Below are 17613 nucleotides of genomic sequence, written 5' to 3'. Positions count from 1 at the left end.
TTCGTGGTAATCAGATCGTATATTTTCAACAATTGGTTTCAGAGCTTGTGTGATTTACCTTGAAAATTTTGTCGAAAACTTTTGGTTAGCGTTTATAAACCTTCCATAAGCTTTTCTTAAAAAAATTCATTTTAATATCACTTGTTCAAAATCCTTAAAAAAAAAAAAAAAAAAAAAAAATTTAAAAATTTAAAAATTTAAAAATTTAAAAAAAAAAAAATTCTTAAACAAAAAAATTCAGAGCTTGTGTGATTTACTTTGAAATTTTTGTCGAAAACTTTTGGTTAGCGTTTATAAACCTTCCATAAGTTTTTCTTTAAAAATTTCATTTTAATATCACTTGTTCAAAATCCTTTCAAAAACAAAAATTTTATTATGTCTTCTGCTAATTATTCCAACATGAACTCTGTTTCTATTGCTAACAGCTTGGGATATGGTTCACGGGCACCCATACTTATTCCCGAAGAGTATAATTCATGGGTTGGCTGTATGAATCTTCATCTTAACACCATAAGTGAAGATGTCTGGAATTGTGTAGAAGGAACATATGTCACTCCAGAAAATATGGCTACTCTTGCTACAAATCAAGCCACTCTTGCTGAAACCGAAAAAAGGCTGCAACTCCAAGCCAAAAAGGAACTTGTGTCTGGAATTCCCCACAGTATTCTAAGTCAAATGGATGACATAATACTGTTGACTGCAAATCAAATCTGGGAAAATTTAAAAAATCGTTTTTGTGGAAATCAAAGAATTATTGGAAACAAAAGAACATCTGTTTTAAATGAATTCGATAATTTCAAGATGCTTTCATCAGAAACCATCCATGATGCTCATGATAGGTTCAATTTTATCATGGTAAAAATGAACAATTTGGGCATCAAAAAGACACAACACGAGATAAATCTCAAGTTTCTAAACAATCTTTACGAAAGCTGGAAGATGGTTAAACTCATCATTCAGGGAAATCCAGCCATTCATACTGAAACTTTATACAATTTGTATGGAGAACTTCAATCGTATGAATTCTCGATTGACCCACCAACCACTACAGCTTTTGGAGGACCACTTGCTCTGGGTTCCACATCTTCTCAAAACCAAACATCAAATTTTTCCATATTTTTGGTTGTCGATGCTTCATAAAGAACAATAAAGAGCACCTCTCAAAATTTGAATCAAGGTCGGACGAAGGAATTTTCCTTGGTTACTCATTTTCTTCAGCTGCTTATCGAGTACTAAACAAACGTACCAGAGTAATTGAAGAAAGTACCGATGTTCATTTCGATGAATTTTATGTCAGGAAATTGGATCGTGAACATTTTGGTTCAAAAATGATCGATAATATTTTTCAAAATCCAATTCAACAAACACCTTCTCCTGACAGAGATATTGAAATCGATCTTGATTTACTTTTTGAACAACCCAAAACCGCTTACAATTCTGAACTTCTAACTACTTCTATTGATTCTACAGGAACAACCACTGAAGGAACTCCACAAACAAACCGAAATGATGCAGATCAATTCGAGGGGGAACCACCTACACATACTTCTTCATTGGAACAAACACCAAATCCTCCTTTAAATACCCCATCCCCAAATATCCAAAACAATCCCGATGCATCATTTATGGGGGAACCTTCAAACCTATTCCAAGATGAAACTCCCGGAGAAGAACAATGGGATACTGAAATTCCAATTATTATAGCGGAAGAGAATCGCTTAATAAAATGGACCAGAAACCACCCAACTGACCAAATCATCGGAGATCTAAACTCAGGCATCCAAACTAGAGCCGCAACTTCTAATGATTGTTTATTTGGAGCCTTCTTGTCCATGACTGAACCCAAAACCATACATTCTGCTCTCAAAGATCCAGACTGGGTAAAAGCTATGCAAGAAGAGCTAGAAGAATTTGAAAGAAATGATGTATGGAATCTTGTCCCTACCCCACCCGATGTTTCTGTTATAGGTTCAAGATGGGTATTCAGAAACAAAACTGACGATCAAGGAATCGTTTGTCGAAACAAGGCACGTCTCGTAGTCAAAGGATATTCACAACAAGAAGGAATCGACTACGATGAAACATATGCTCCAGTTGCCAGAATTGAAGCAATTCGCATCTTTCTTGCATATGCTGCACATAAGAACTTCAAAGTATTCCAAATGGATGTTAAATGTGCATTCCTACATGGAGAGTTAGATCGCGATGTATACATCCAACAACCACCAGGTTTCGAAGATCCCAAATTTCCTGATCACAGCTTCAAATTGCAGAAAGCTGTCTATGGCTTGAAACAAGCACCCCGAGCCTGGTATGCCACATTGACAACCTTTCTCGAAGAATCAGGTTTTAAAAGAGGTTCAATCGATCAAACCCTCTTTCGTAAAATCTATAATAAACATCTTTTAATCGTACAAATATATGTTGATGACATTATTTTCGGTTCTACTGATGAATCTTTGAGTATTAAGTTTGCAGATCTAATGAAGAGCAAATTTGAAATGAGCATGATTGGGGAGATGACTACTTTTCTCGGACTTCAAATCAAACAGTCAACTGATGGCATTTTCATCAACCAAGAGAATTATGTCAAAAACCTACTCACTCGCTTTTCAATGGACAAATCCAATACCGCAAAAACCCCAATGGCTTTTGGATACAAAATCGATGCAGACTTAAATGGCAAACCTGTTGATCAGAAAAGATATCGTGGAATGATCGGATCACTCTTATACCTCACTGCCAGCAGACCTGACATCATGTTTTCTACATGTGTCTGTGCCAGATACCAAGCAAATCCTATGGAATCCCATGTAGTTGCTGTGAAACGCATCTTCAAATACCTAAAAGGCACTCCCAAACTTGGCCTTTGGTATCCAGCTAAATCCGATTTTCAGCTGAACGCTTTCACCGACTCAGACTATGGAGGATGCAAGTTAGATAGAAAGAGTACATCTGGTAGCTGTCAATTCCTAGGAGGTAGACTAGTGAGTTGGACTTCAAAGAAACAGACTTGTGTATCCACATCAACAGCAGAAGTTGAATACGTCGCTGCCGCTAGCTGTTGTTCGCAAGTCATATGGATGCAAACTCAACTGCGAGACTATGGCTTCAAAATTTCACAAATTCCCATATTTTGTGACTCAACCAGTGCAATTGCCATTTCTCACAATCCCGTTCACCATTCCATGACAAAGCACATCGATATTCGATATCATTTCATCAAAGACAACATTCAAAAGGGTCATATCGAATTGCACTTCATCAACACCGAAGATCAAATTGCCGATGTCTTCACTAAGGCTCTCGATGAAACAAAGTTTCAATACTTCCTAGGCCGTCTAGGAATGTTAAATCCAGATAACATCTATGCTTAAACTTTTACTTTTTGTTTGTACAAAAGTGTGTTTACTTTCATTCAAAAGGAAAATTCAAAAACAATTGAAAATTGCTTTCCTTTTAAAAAAATACCAAAAACATTCAAATAACCAATATTTCCAAAAACATTCAGAAAAACAAATCTTCAAAAAAAATTAATAAAAGACTTGCCATAATAAGCTTTTATAGAACCTTGTGATTAATCTTCTCTTGACTTAATTTTCAAATGCTTATGCTCGATGAAGATTTTAAGTCATATTGATTCTCAATTGGAGTGAAGGTTCAAATATCCTACTTTTCATAATGTATATAACTTTATTTCCTTCGATTTTATTTCATTATTGACGATTTTAAACAATCAAGGGACATAAGGTTAGGAGGTTCAGATGAAAACAAAAACCCATGTGAGAATTTGTGCCTCGTCGATCTAAATCATTGTGGAAATCATTTCTTGTGAGCTTAGGTGTGTCACTATTGCTTATAAGGTATACCCAATTATACCTTGTCACGGTCTCATTTTTGCTTAGATATCAAAATGACCAGGGACGATACATTCATTTCTTACATACTAGACAAACTGTCTTTTATGCCACCTATCCCTACCTAGATAAAAGCCAACCAAAAATGAAGACTTGCGATCCCATGATCCATCAAGCAAACAACGACATATCCTTACAAGAAAACCAAAGGAGAAACAAATATCTATCAACATCTAATCCTCAAAGACAAATCAACAAGAAAACAAATGGATTCAATAAAGATATACCAAACAAAACAAAAAAAATATTCTATATTTGGTATTTTCAAACAAACTTTCAACCAAATGGTTATTTCAAAACAAAAATCATAAAATCCCGCGATTTGTTTTAACCATTTTTCACAAAAGAAGATATCTCAATCACTCAAGTCAAATACTCTTAAAAAGGTCTCAAATGTAGCAAATTCTCAATGCTAAAACAAAATATCCTTTTACAATAAATCGATATTGATCAACAAACAGGATACTATCAAAGAAGAAGCTGCAACAACAATGGATTTCCCGGGATACTGTAGCCTTCATCACTGAAGAATCTTAGTTGCAAACTGCACTATGAAAATTGCTAAACCCCTCTACATGTATTTCCCGACGGAGAGAGAGTGAACGTTAATGGCATGAATGAAGAAACCCGCTGAGTAATGCTGAAACCAGTCGTATGTGATTGTTTATCTAATAATGAGACTAAGTGACTTTACAGGAAAAGCATAGCTGAACACCTCCAATATGAGTGTGAGTCGTCAGAGAGAGATATCACTCATTTTTAGTGATCATTAACTTGTTCTGCTGCCAGAACAACCAAACACCCAAGTGAAGTGTGAGCTATACCTATGAGCGTTCATCTGAATCGACCTGTTAGACCACTTGTCGTCAGAAATAATGCTATAAAATCTTAAGAAATTTCTTTAGATACATATATGACTACCCTTTGATAACCGAACCCGAGACTTTGATTCGGAAACAAATTTCTGAAAATCTTTTACATAAGATATGTTAAACCAAGTCAAAAACTTTCAAATCAATTACTATGGTTTTATATATATGTTATCTATTGACAAATCTTTTATCTCGAATCATCAAAAGTTAAACTGTCAGTGTGATTATATCATACATGTCCTTATTTCAGCAATGATCACATAGGGGGAAATTGTTGAAAAATGTCTTTGTATGTGACATTGTATGTAACCATCACTGAAATAAGACGAGCTGTATTTGTATTATCTAACAAATATTATAAGTTATTTAAGGTTGCATGAATGCGTGATCAAAACGGAAAATACGAAAACCAGCGAATGACGAAAACACATATGCATGACTAAACAGTTTCAACGATATATATATATATCAACCTCCAAACAACCTCAAAATACTCTCCAAACACCCTCCAAATACCCTCCTTAAACCTCCTCCAAAAACCATTTCAAATCACCACAACCATCACCACCTTGCTGTTTTTCGACATCAGAATTTGCAAGTTAAGAAAAAATTCACCGAACACAACTCAACAAGATAATACGGGAGAGATTTGCACCGCAAATTATTCAGGACCTTACCTACATCCAGGAATTTTCCTCGATTTTTTTGACCACTGCAAACCCTAGAGAGACGCGAGAGAGAATTGGCTATCCAGAGAGATTTACTACGAAAATCTATATTCATAACCACCCAAAGCTCTTTCAACATCACCCTCTTTGTTACCTTATACCACCAAAACTACAACCTTATTCCACCTTCTACCACCCTCCAAATACCCACTTCAACCTCATCAAATCACCTTAAAAAACCCCATACCCACATACAAAAAAACATTACCCGTGTATTTTGTATCGTTTTATAAACAATTCATTGTTACATAAAAAGAACTTATTGTTACTTACCGGATTGAACTTTGAACAAATAGAGACACAGTCTATTAAGATCCAGTCCAATTCTAAACCAGTTCAGTCAATTTATTGACGAACCGACTTTATATATATTTATATATTTATATATTTTATTACAACTTTACGTCATTTAAATACTGTCATTTATTTCATTTATAGCTTTCAGTCATTTATAGCTTTCCAGTTTATATTTATTCCGCACTTCTTATTTTTTTCCGCATCTTGTCTCCTTAAATATATATATCTGTCACCCAGTAAATGGTATCCGAGCCTTTATTCGTGGTAATCAGATCGTATATTTTCAACATTCTTGAAAAGGAGCTCAAAGAGCTTGATGAGAATGAAGCTACTCGTGAAGATCTTGCTGCCTACAAGAAACATTACGATGATGCTACCAAAGTGGCATGCATCATGGTGGCAACTATGTCCCCAGAACTGCAGAGGTACTATGAGGACTACTGGCCTTTCGAGATGAACAGGACCTTATGGAAAAGTACCATAAGCGAGCTCGTCAAGAAAAGTTTGAAGTAGTCAAGTCACTCATGGCTTGCAAGATGAAAGATGGGGAGTCGGTTGTGTCACATGTGCAAAGAATGCAACGCTACATAGAGCGTTTGGTCAAGCTCAATATTCACTTTGATGAGGAATTGGCCATTGACATGGTCTTGAACTCACTTCCTGAATGTTATGGTCAGTTTATTCTAACTTACCATTTGAACAATACTGAGCAGACCTTGGCCCAATTGCACAACTTGTTGCAGACAGCTAAGGCAGGGATGAAGGGTAAAAGTATACCCTCCACACCTACGAGTGCCCCTGTTTTGGCTATTGGACAGGGAAAGGGGAAAAAGAGGAAAGGTCCTCCCAAGCAAAACTGGAAGAGCAAGGCTCAAGCTGGGTCATCTAGTAATGGCCCAAAGGCTAAGCCCAATGGTTCCACTCCCCATGTTTCTGATCCAAAAGAGACAGTTTGCTTTTACTGCAACCAAAAGGGGCATTGGAAGAGATCTTGCCCACAATATCTGCAAGATATCAAGGATGGCAAAGTGAAGCCATCTTCGGCAGGTATTTACACTATTTCTGCTAATAACTCATTATCTTCTCGTTCATGGGTCCTTGATACAGGATGTGGTTTTCATATCTGTTCTGATTTGCAGGGTCTAAAGGAAAGTGAGGAGATAGAACGAGGAAGGATAAACCTGATCATGGGAAACAGAAAGTCTTCACCAGTAACCAAGATCGGAATTTATCAGCTTCTGCTTAGTAATGATGTTAGATTAGATTTAATAAATTGTTGCTATTCGTCTGAGATGACGAGAAACATTATTTCATTTCATGCATTGTTCAGACAAGGTTTTACATCTTCTTTTAATGATTTGAATGGTTCAATTTCTGTTTATAAGAATGGTGTTTTTATGTTTGAAGCTTTGCCTTGTAATGGTGTGTATGAAACAGTGACTTGTGTTGATAGCCTAGGAAATAGTGTGCTTAATATTGACTTGTCTAATAGTGTAGACAAGGCATGCTTGTGACATTGTCGTCTTGGACACATTAACAAGAAACGCATAGCCCAACTCCAAAAGGATGGAGTGTTGGAATCATTTGACCTAAAGTCAGATGATATGTGTGAATCTTGTCTTTTGGGAAAGATGACAAAATCACCATTCACAGGGTCTTGTGAAAGAGGTGAAGGTCTGTTGGATCTCATACACACAGATGTGTGTGGGCCCTTCAGATCAACTACAAGAGATGCTAATCGATTCTATGTGACTTTCACTGACGATTATAGCAGATATGGATATATCTACTTGATCAAGCATAAGTCAGAAACTTTTGAAAAGTTCAAAGAGTTTAAGCATGAAGTCGAAAATCAATTGGGCAGAAAGATAAAGATACTTAGATCCGAGGCGGGGAGTATCTTAGTATCGAGTTTAACGACTATCTGAAAGAATGTGGGATAGTCTCACAATTGACTCCTCCTAGGACACCACAGTTAAATGGTGTAGCTGAGAGGCGCAATCGAACCTTGTTAGACATGGTTCGTTCTATGATGAGTCGGGCTTCGCTTCCTATTCACTTATGGGGGTATGCCTTAGAGACAGCCGCCCACATCCTCAATCTTGACCCTACAAAGAAGGTTGCCAAAACACCTCACGAAATGTGGACAGGGAAAGTTCCCTCGTTAGCACATATTAAAGTCTGGGGTTGTGAAGCTTTCGTAAGACGAGAGACTCACGACAAGCTAGCAGCTAGAAGTGAGAAATGTGTTTTCATTGGTTAGCCAAAGCAGTCTTTTGGATATTTGTTCTACAGGCCTAGTGAGAACGTGGTCTTTGTAGCACGAATATGAGTCTTTCTTGAAAGAGAGCTCATATTCAAAGAGGACAGTGGGAGCACTATTGACCTTGAAGGAATTCAAGAGTCAGCCAATGAAGGAACCTTAGATGACACTAGCACTCAACCAGAGGAAATAGTTCCTGTTGAACCAATTGATAACTCATTACCTCTTAGAAGATCCACTAGGGTGAGTGTGCCACCTGAGTTGTATGGTTTTCATATTACTTCAGATGGTGACACATTCATAAGTGACAGAACACTGGTAAACTTAGATGAACCAGTCACTTATAAGGAAGCAATGGCAGGCCCAGAGGCTTCCAAATGGAAAGAGGCAATGGACAGCGAGATTAAGTCCATGTATGACAACCAAGTTTGGAATTTGGTTGATAGTGCACCAGGTCGCAAGACAGTTGGGTGCAAATGGATCTTCAAGAAGAAGACAGACATGGATGGAAATGTGCACACATTCAAGGCTCGACTGGGTGCAAAAGGTTTCACTCAAACCCCAGGGGTTGACTATGATGAGACCTTCTCACCAGTAGCTAAGATTAAATCTATTAGGATATTGCTCGCCATAGCTGCCTTTCATGATTATGAAATCTGGCAGATGGATGTCAAAACTGCTTTCCTTAATGGGAAGTTGGCTGAAGATGTTTACATGAGTCAGCCAGAGGGTTTTGTTGATGCAAAGTTCCCCAATAGAGTGTGCAAGCTTGAGAAATCCATTTATGGATTGAAACAAGCATCTCGCAGTTGGAATCTTTGCTTCCATGAGAAAGTCAAAGAGTTTGGTTTCTCTAGAAGTGAAGATGAGTTTTGTGTGTATATCAAGGCTAGTGGGAGTATAGTAACTTTTCTGGTGTTATATGTCGATGATATATTACTCATTGGTAACGACGTTCCAACCTTGAAAGAAGTTAAGTCTTGGCTTGGAAAGTGTTTTGCCATGAAAGACCTCGGAGAAGCTGCCTATATTCTTGGGATTAGAATATTGAGAGATAGAAAGAAGAGACTAATTGGACTTAGTCAGAGCACATACTTGGATAAGGTACTAAAGAGGTTTAGTATGGAAAATTCCAAGAAGGGAGAGCTACCTATCTAGAGCAATACCAAATTAAGTAAGACTCAATGCCCGAGTACAGATGTTGAAATAGATGACATGAGTCGTGTACCTTATGCTTCCGCTGTCGGATCGATCATGTACGCTATGACATGTACTCGCCCTGATGTGGCATTTGCTTTGAGCATGGTGAGTCGCTATCAGGGAAACCCAGGTAGAGCTCATTGGATAGCAGTTAAGAATATACTCAAGTATTTGCGAAGGACAAAGGACTGGGTTCTTGTGCTTGGTGGCAGTGATACTTTGAGAGTAGATGGTTACAGTGATGCCAGCTTTCAGACGGATAGAGATAACTTCCGTTCTCAATCAGGCTGGGTATTTTTACTGAATGAAGGAGCAGTTACTTGGAAAAGTTCCAAGCAAGATACGGTGGCTGATTCTACTTGTGAATCAGAGTACATAGCAGCGAGTGAAGCGTCAAAAGAAGCATCTTGGTTGAGGAACTTCATCAGAGATCTCGGAGTTGTTCCAACCATCCAAGAGCCTATGGAACTGTTCTGCGATAATGAAGGAGCGATTGCCTTGACAAAGGAACCGAGAGATCATGGTAAGACCAGACATATCGACAGAAAGTACCATTTCATCAGACATAGAGTAGAAGAAGGCCATCTTATAGTAAAGAGGGTGTCATCTAAAGATAACCCAGCAGATCCTCTCACAAAGGGTCTGAGTAGGGCTAAGCATATTCAGCATGCTCGGAGCATAGGACTGAAAGATGATATTAGTTTTAGTAGTTAGATTAGTTTTTGAAACTTGTAACAAAGTAAATGTAATTGACTTTTGGTGATTAAATAATAAAGTATTATTTATAAGTTTGGCTACTACCTTTTTTCAATTGTTTATTATTGTGTTTCATTTTTGCATGTTTTACTTCCTGAATAATGAGATTATTCAAACTCCACAGTCGCTCGTACTCTTGGAAGTAAGTAGTGAATTAAGACTGTCATGAATTGGATTGCAGATTGTCTAAGGATAGACATGGCAATAGAATTGCTGAAACGTTCATGAGTACTCAGAAATTGAGATTTGAGTATTGGATAAACCCTCGCTCAGAGTATTACTCCATGGAATTCATCACGAGTAATACTGAGACGATAATATCTTGTAATCTTGAAACGAAGATATATGAGTTGTGATTTACAAGTCGGTCATACATTGGTGATACGAAAACGCATCAGTAACTTGGTGTTATAAAACGTATTGTCATGCATAATTTGATGAGTAAAAGATACAAGCATATGAGTCAACGTTTATTCGTTCCTTTTGCCCTAACAGGAAAGGCGATATCTATGGGCCCCTCGATGATTTGGTGTTGACTTATGTGCTGGGCCCAGCCAGGACTAAATTCATGTGTTCGATTAGAAGTCCTACATCATCACAAATCAGGAATCGGGAAACATAGATTCTGGACAAACAGATTGATTACATTCCATGTCTTTTGTCTGGGGATATCAAGCAGAACGAAGGGTTATATGATCACTTATCTTAGGACACGTAACTGACTGGGTCAGAGTTCGGCAGCAGCTTTTTGGAAGCTACAATTTGCTGGTCAAATTTAGAAGGCATACTAGCAATTATAGTTACAGACTTATCCAAGTGGGAGACTGTTAGATTAGGTGTCTAAGCCCATAACTATAATTGGTATGTACTTGAATTGATAGCAGCACAGTCCTTTTGGGTTGCCATCAACCTAGCAACTGGACAAGGAAATTATGAAAGGAGAGATATTAATTTATAAGATTAATAAATTAATATATATATATAATTGATTTATTAATATGTTAATGGATTAATATATTAATTAGAAATCATTATGTTTAATTAATTGTTAGCCAGAAATTAATCAGAATTGATTTTGGGGTTAAAAGAATTAATTATAAAGTGCAGGGACTAGTTTGCAATTAACTGATAGTTGAATGGAAGGATCCAGAACTCTCTTGGAAGGGGGTGGACGAAAACCCTAGGGGAAACCCTAGAGAATTCGTCCAAGGGGTCCAAGATAAGGCCTTGGGTCTTGCTTAGGCCCTAAGCAAAGGATAACTAGGGTTTTCCCTAAACCCTAGTTCCCTCAACTATTTAAGGAGCCTCATGGCTCACATTTTGGGTACTGATTTCTTTGGAAGAAACCCTAAGGCCGAAATTGCATACTCTCTCCATCCTCTCTCCTCCAAGTTTCCTTCTTGCTAGTTCTTGGGTGTGATTCCATTAGAGGCATTACATTTGTGGTGCTAAGCTTCCAAGAAGATCAAGATCAAGATCAAGAGGATTATCAATTGTTTGCTATAACAATTGAAAGGTATGTAACTCCTAAACCCTAGTTTGTTAATTTCGAAATTAGCCTCTCTCCTCTAGGGTTCTTGTTTTGCAATTCACAGTTATATGTTCAATAGTTAAAACATAGATCCAAAGTAGGTTGCATGTGAACTTAGGAATTGTTTTCTAGTTTATTTGTTTTACCTAAAACCCATCAAAAACAACTTAAATTGAGTGAGTTATGCACATTTGAACAACAAAGTCAGATTACGTTTAATTGCTGTAACATAAAAAATTTCTGATTTGACACCCTTCCTTGCAGGGCTTGTAACTCATTCAATGTTTTACCAAATCAAGCGTTTTTATAGTCTAAACTTAACTACAAATCCTAATCTACATGTAGGAAAAAGATTCAGGTAAAAACAAGTTAAATTGAGTGAGTTATGCACATTTGAACAACAAAGTCAGATTACGTTTAATTGCTGAAACATAAAAAAAAATTCTGATTTGACACCCTTCCTTGCGGGACTTGTAACTCATTCAATTTTTAACCAAATCAAGCGTTTTTATAGTCTAAACTTAACTACAAATCCTAATCTACATGTAGGAAGAAGATTCAGTTCAGAACAAGTTAATTTGAGTGAGTTATGCAACTTTCAAAATTTCGACAGAATGCTAAAGAAGTAAATATTGCTAATGAGATAATATTAGTTGGTCATCAAAGTCTTTTCCAATCCAAATAGCCGGATTACCATCTTCATTATTGGCATCATGAACATCCGAGTTTCGGTATCTTGATGATGGTACGTTTGGTAACCCATTTAAATCCTACATTGTCAATATAACACATTAATTATATAACTAAATAAATTCTTAGTTTTGACAATCTTACATTCATACTATAAACTAATATAACAGAAATCTTGCATGTATGTCTACAAAGTACAAAGTACATTGTTAAATGGAGCTTAAAACATGAAATACAAATATATAATCTTACTTGATCTTCATGAGCATCCATAGTTTCATTGAAGCAAAATATGAAGATGTCGACTTGAGAATTGAGAAGATGATAATTGATGATGAAGATCGTTGGAACCGGAGGTCGAACAATCTTAGGATGATCGATTAATCAAGGAATCGTACAAGCGATGATCGATTCTTGGATTCCTTGGAGATGTCGATGATCGACAGTCACAGTGAAGATGCTTGGTAGGATTCGTCCGTTCGTGACTTGGAGTCGAGGTTTATCGTGGGTTTTTTTTGAAGATCGCTTTTTTTTTTATCTATGTCACGATCGCTTTTTTTTTTTACGTCCAAATCAGAAATATGCTTATAATCTCTTATTATATATATCGTAGTGTCGTATTTTTAGAAATGTTTGTGTACTCAATGCTGCATGTTTTTTTTTTACTGCTAGAGGTTTTCTTCAATATGGCTGCAGAGTGCAAAAAGCTACTTCTTTATAAGTAATCAGTCAATTTAGGTTTACATATAGTTTTTACTCAGTTGCGGGTAACTCTCAAAATAAATAAATTATCTGAAACATAATCATAGTTGTCACGTGGTCAAATCATTATATTTGAATATACTAACCATTTCATCATCGCATGGATCACTGTCTTCATACTAGGTTAATTATGAATCTAAGCATCCATTTATCTCTCATTGATATGCATTTTTAAATCATTTTGTTGTAATAGTTGACAATGTCGTTCTTGTAAATGTTTTTGCATGTCTGGAACTTAAGATATATATTGATATTAGATATATCCTTTGCATTACCTCACTTGTATTTCTGCGGACATGCCTCTTACAAAAGCTATTATATGACCAGAGATTTATGAAGAACCCCAAAATGTTTCTCATGAGGCACGGCCAAATGTAAGTTTCTTAATTCATGCTTCCTGAACCATTTTAATCGTGTGCTTAACATATTAAAATGTTGTATAATGGTTTCAATACTTAATGCTAATAGCTTTTTAATTTTTTGCTTAATTGCAAGTTTTTAAACTGCATTTATTTTTCACATATTAGTTTTTAATCAAGTTGTTTCTCGAATTTTGCTAATTTTAGTTAAGTGGACAAATAGTAATATATTTTTTGTTTGGTTTTGTGATATATCTCCATGGCTTGTGCTGCTGTTTGATCGTACTTTCTGTATATTATATAAAAATACCAAGTGGCATCCTCATATTAGTTCAACTTGGATGCCCTTTCCTAGAAGTTGTGAACAAATACAATCCATTGATTCATGTGAGTTGCAAGTATTTTTATCTTTGCTCATAAGGTGATAAATGTTGACAGTTGTAGTGGGGCGAATTTGTTTCAACACTTTACTTTGCTATCTTGGTTTTCTTGTGTTCACACATCCATATCACAAGTTCATTTAGACTATGTATTCAAGACCTGTTACGTTGTTGACAACAACCTCTCTAGAAAACCTCATCTGTTAATTTGTTAATAGTTTTTAGTCCATACTTGAGAGTCATTACAATTAACTATTAAAAATAGATGGAGGGGATTGTTTAATTGTTGGTTGTAGTACTTTTTTTACGAGTTGATTAATAACGTGTACTCTTCTCAATTCCTTATACTACCATTTTCTCTGTAACCATTTTAACCTCAATGCACTCTTGGTTTCCTGAAATGAAGAAATCAACTGGAGCATCAGAATTAAGCACTCATCAAGTTGGAAATTTTGCTAGCATTTCTTCTGCCACTGGGATATCAGAGCTTGAACAAATGGTGAAACAAATGACTTTTACTAGGTTGGTCTTTCTTTTAGTAAAATCCTACACTGCTATTAGCCTATTACTTCATACTGCATATGTAAACTGAGTTGTGTGCTCATTTGTCAATAAGCTGCTTTACTTTTTCACATGACATACTTGCCAAAAACTTGCTTTTGAGCCGTTAAAAGCGGTCAATGCATCAATCAATTAGTAAATTTGGCTGTGTTTCTATATTGATATTTGTTGCCAATTTAATTTAGTATGGAGAGCAGAAAATTTGTTTAAGTGGACAGAAATGGCACTGCTTTTCGTTTTATATAGTGGTTAATTTCATAATATTCTTATTCTTTGGAATTGTTCTGGCACTACTGATGTGATATATATTGCTGCTACAGGTATGAAGCACAGCGCTTGATGGCTTTGGTGCATTCCAGAATCATGGAGGAGTCACTAACTCCTCTTTTAAGGCTTGAAGCATCAACAACAAGTGGCCCGATGAAAAGACATAAACATGGAGACGAGAGGGATGACTTCCATGCTTCCATTGTCAGTTCAAGGGTGAGTAATATCTTCTTGCTCATCTTTTAAGCAAAACAATTCCTTAGCGTATTTTCAAGTCCAATATATTATTATATATTGTCTTCAGGTTCTTGAAGACGAGATTGCTCGAGATTCAACATTTACTAATAATAATGGGACACACCTTCCAATCACATCAATGGCTTCAACGCAACACCCGGCGACTATGGAGAATCTCCAGGGGGAGCTTTTAGAAAACATATTCATCCGCTTATTTGCCAAACAACTTGCTCAAATGAGATCTGTCTCCAAATAATGGAATGCCCTTTTATCTCATTCCTCTTTTGTAAAATCCCACCTCCATCGTTCCATCCATCACAACGATCAAATTCTCTTGGTCTTCCAACATGAAGAAGAATTTTCTTCTTTTTACTACTTTAAACCATTCACTGAAAAACTGAGTCGATGTCTCCGTCTTGAGGTCGCTAATTTCATCAAAGTCCCAGTTAACCCCCAATCCGGACATACAGATGGCATCAGGATTATTGGTTCTGTTAACGGCTTAATATGCTCTTCTTACGATAATCATTCTGTCATTCACATTTGGAACCCTTCTCTTTCAGCCGTGTCAACTCTTCCGCCATATTCCACGCCCTCCCCTTGTTACAGTTGGATCAAAGTCTCTTTTGGGTTTGGGTTTGATCCCAAAACAGATGATTACAAACTTGTCAAGCTCACAGGCCTTAGCGGACCACCCACATATGTCGTTAATTCGTGGCTGCAAGTCGAGATTTATAGTATGAGAAAGGGTTTGTGGGAGTTGATCACTGAGAGGTTTCCCTCACACATCACAACCCTTACCAATGGCAATTATTTTTGTGTTGATGGTCATGACGGCCATCTTCATTGGCTCGGTTGTATTGGTGAGAAGTATGAGTCAGAAAGGATAGTGGCATTTGATTTGGGTTCAGAGACATTCCGTGAGATACGTCTTCCAGATTTTATACTTGATGATAACCGTCAAAATAGTTTAGGAGTTTTGGCTGAAAAGCTCTGTGTGATTACACATGTTAGGGTTGATGGTACTTGTGATGTGCGGGTAATGGATAAGTATGGGGTTGCTGAATCATGGGTGAAACGCTATGTCTTTTCAAGGTTTAATGAGTATGCATGTGTATTTGGATTCACATCACGCAATGAGTTTCTCTTTGAGGAGGACGAATACCTTGTCTTGTATGATCCAAATGCAAACACGCTGAAATTGTTTGAACATTATTGTCCTCCAGATTGTTGTATACAAAACATCGTGGAGTATGTCGACAGTCTTGTTTGGGTAGCACCTGCCAAGTATGAGATGGTGGATGATGATAGAGGAAAAAATTGAAACGGAGAGACTTCAAGTATGATGCAGTGTTTTTTAATTAGGTTTATCTATATTCTTTCTAGTTGTTCAATCTGATATTCTGTTGCAGACAGATTAACATTTGCACATGTTGGTTTACACTAAACAGATGTCTAGCCTTATTTTATTTAGGGTAAATTACATGAATGGTCCCTATGGCCCATGATAATTTATATGGTTGGTCCCTAATTTTTTTTTACTCTGCCCATCCCGCTGGTTTAGTTTTTGTTTGTGGTAAGTCTAGAAGAGACCTGAAATGACTCTTGTACCTTTATCTATATGTTTTTAGTTTTTTTATTACTGATTTTATTTCTTTAATTATATTAATTTTAGTGGGTTCTAATCCATGTTATCTCTTGCACACAAAAACACACACATACTCAAGTTCCTCTTTGAAAATCACTGAAAAGTAAAACTCAACAGATATCATCTTAGGCCTTTCTGTCTCTCCCCCTCTTCTCTCATCTCATCGGTGGTACATATAACCGGCACCTCCGACAAGCAACACTGTCACATCCGCCACCATATGCCGACATCGTCCTATGATGAATCATCGACTGACTACTATGTCGTAACTCCACCTCCAGATCTGCCCTCTATGTCACTTCTTGTCCGGAGTACGACGATGACTTGAGTGGTGGCGCCGACGATCTCCTTCTTGCCGTCCACTAGTTCTTGAGTTTCATTTTGATCCACCCCAACAAACTAATCCCTTCCGCATCAGGATGTGCTCATCATTGCTGAAGAAGGTGCGTATGCAGGGTGGTGGTGATGGTTGAGTTCACTAGCATTGTATTAGATCCGGTGTCGATGTCCCAGATCAAGAGGAAGAAGGAGATGGGTTTGTTTGCAGGGGAGGAAAACGAGCAAGAGAAGGGTATGCAAATGTTTCAGCGGTTGTGGTTGAAAGGTGGTTGACGACAGAAGTATAACCTACGACTTCTGGTTGCCGGAGGAAGAATGGTACGTGGTTGGTTGCATGGGAGGAAAAACGAGAATGGGAAGTGTAGGCGGATCTTTTTGACGGATGTGGGTGAGAGGCGATCGGCATCGTAGATTTCTGACGGCTGTTATCTCATATGGTTGTCTAATGAGTTAGGGCTCTCTTATGGGTGAGGGTTCTCTAATGAAGTATCTAATGAAGTAGGGTAAGAGAAAAAGATAGAATGGTATAATAATATACATAATTATAACTAAATTAAAAAATAATAGTCAAGTACAAAACAATCTTTTTATTTATGGTAGGGACTATATATGTAACAAACATTGAGGACTATCCAAGTTAAGAAAATGTTAGGGAACAACCATGCATATTAACCCAAATAATAGAATGAAATTTACCCTTTTATTTAAGACCCATGTTTATTGGTCACAGGTAATCTACTTATCCTTGGTGGCAAAAATAAATAAATAAAAAGTATATCTATTTAAGCATTTGACTGGTATAATAT

At 36.9% G+C, this 17613-nt stretch overlaps 1 protein-coding gene across 2 annotated transcripts; it reads left to right on the top strand.

Moving 5' to 3' along the window:
- Positions 1-13311: 13311 nt before the first annotated feature.
- LOC145112571 (uncharacterized) lies at positions 13312-16335 on the top strand. Of its 2 annotated transcripts, XR_013710546.1 has the most exons (4): positions 13312-13390; positions 14162-14277; positions 14637-14799; positions 14888-16335. XR_013710546.1 is itself a non-coding variant. In XM_079048722.1 (3 exons), the coding sequence occupies exons 1-3, from the start codon at positions 14135-14137 to the stop codon at positions 15074-15076; spliced, it is 495 nt and encodes a 164-aa protein (XP_078904848.1). In that variant the 5' UTR covers positions 13931-14134; the 3' UTR covers positions 15077-16335. The 2 variants fall into 2 exon arrangements, 1 of the variants encoding a protein (XP_078904848.1); XM_079048722.1 differs by lacking the exon at positions 13312-13390 and having other exon boundaries at positions 13931-14277.
- Positions 16336-17613: the final 1278 nt, after the last annotated feature.

The sequence above is a fragment of the Lactuca virosa genome, chromosome 5, assembly GCF_052849685.1.
Source record: "Lactuca virosa cultivar CGN04683 chromosome 5, Lactuca_virosa_CGN04683_v6, whole genome shotgun sequence".
NCBI lineage: Eukaryota > Viridiplantae > Streptophyta > Magnoliopsida > Asterales > Asteraceae > Lactuca > Lactuca virosa.
The sequence above is the reverse complement of the archived record's forward strand: the minus strand, read 5'-3'. Positions and strand labels throughout refer to the sequence as shown.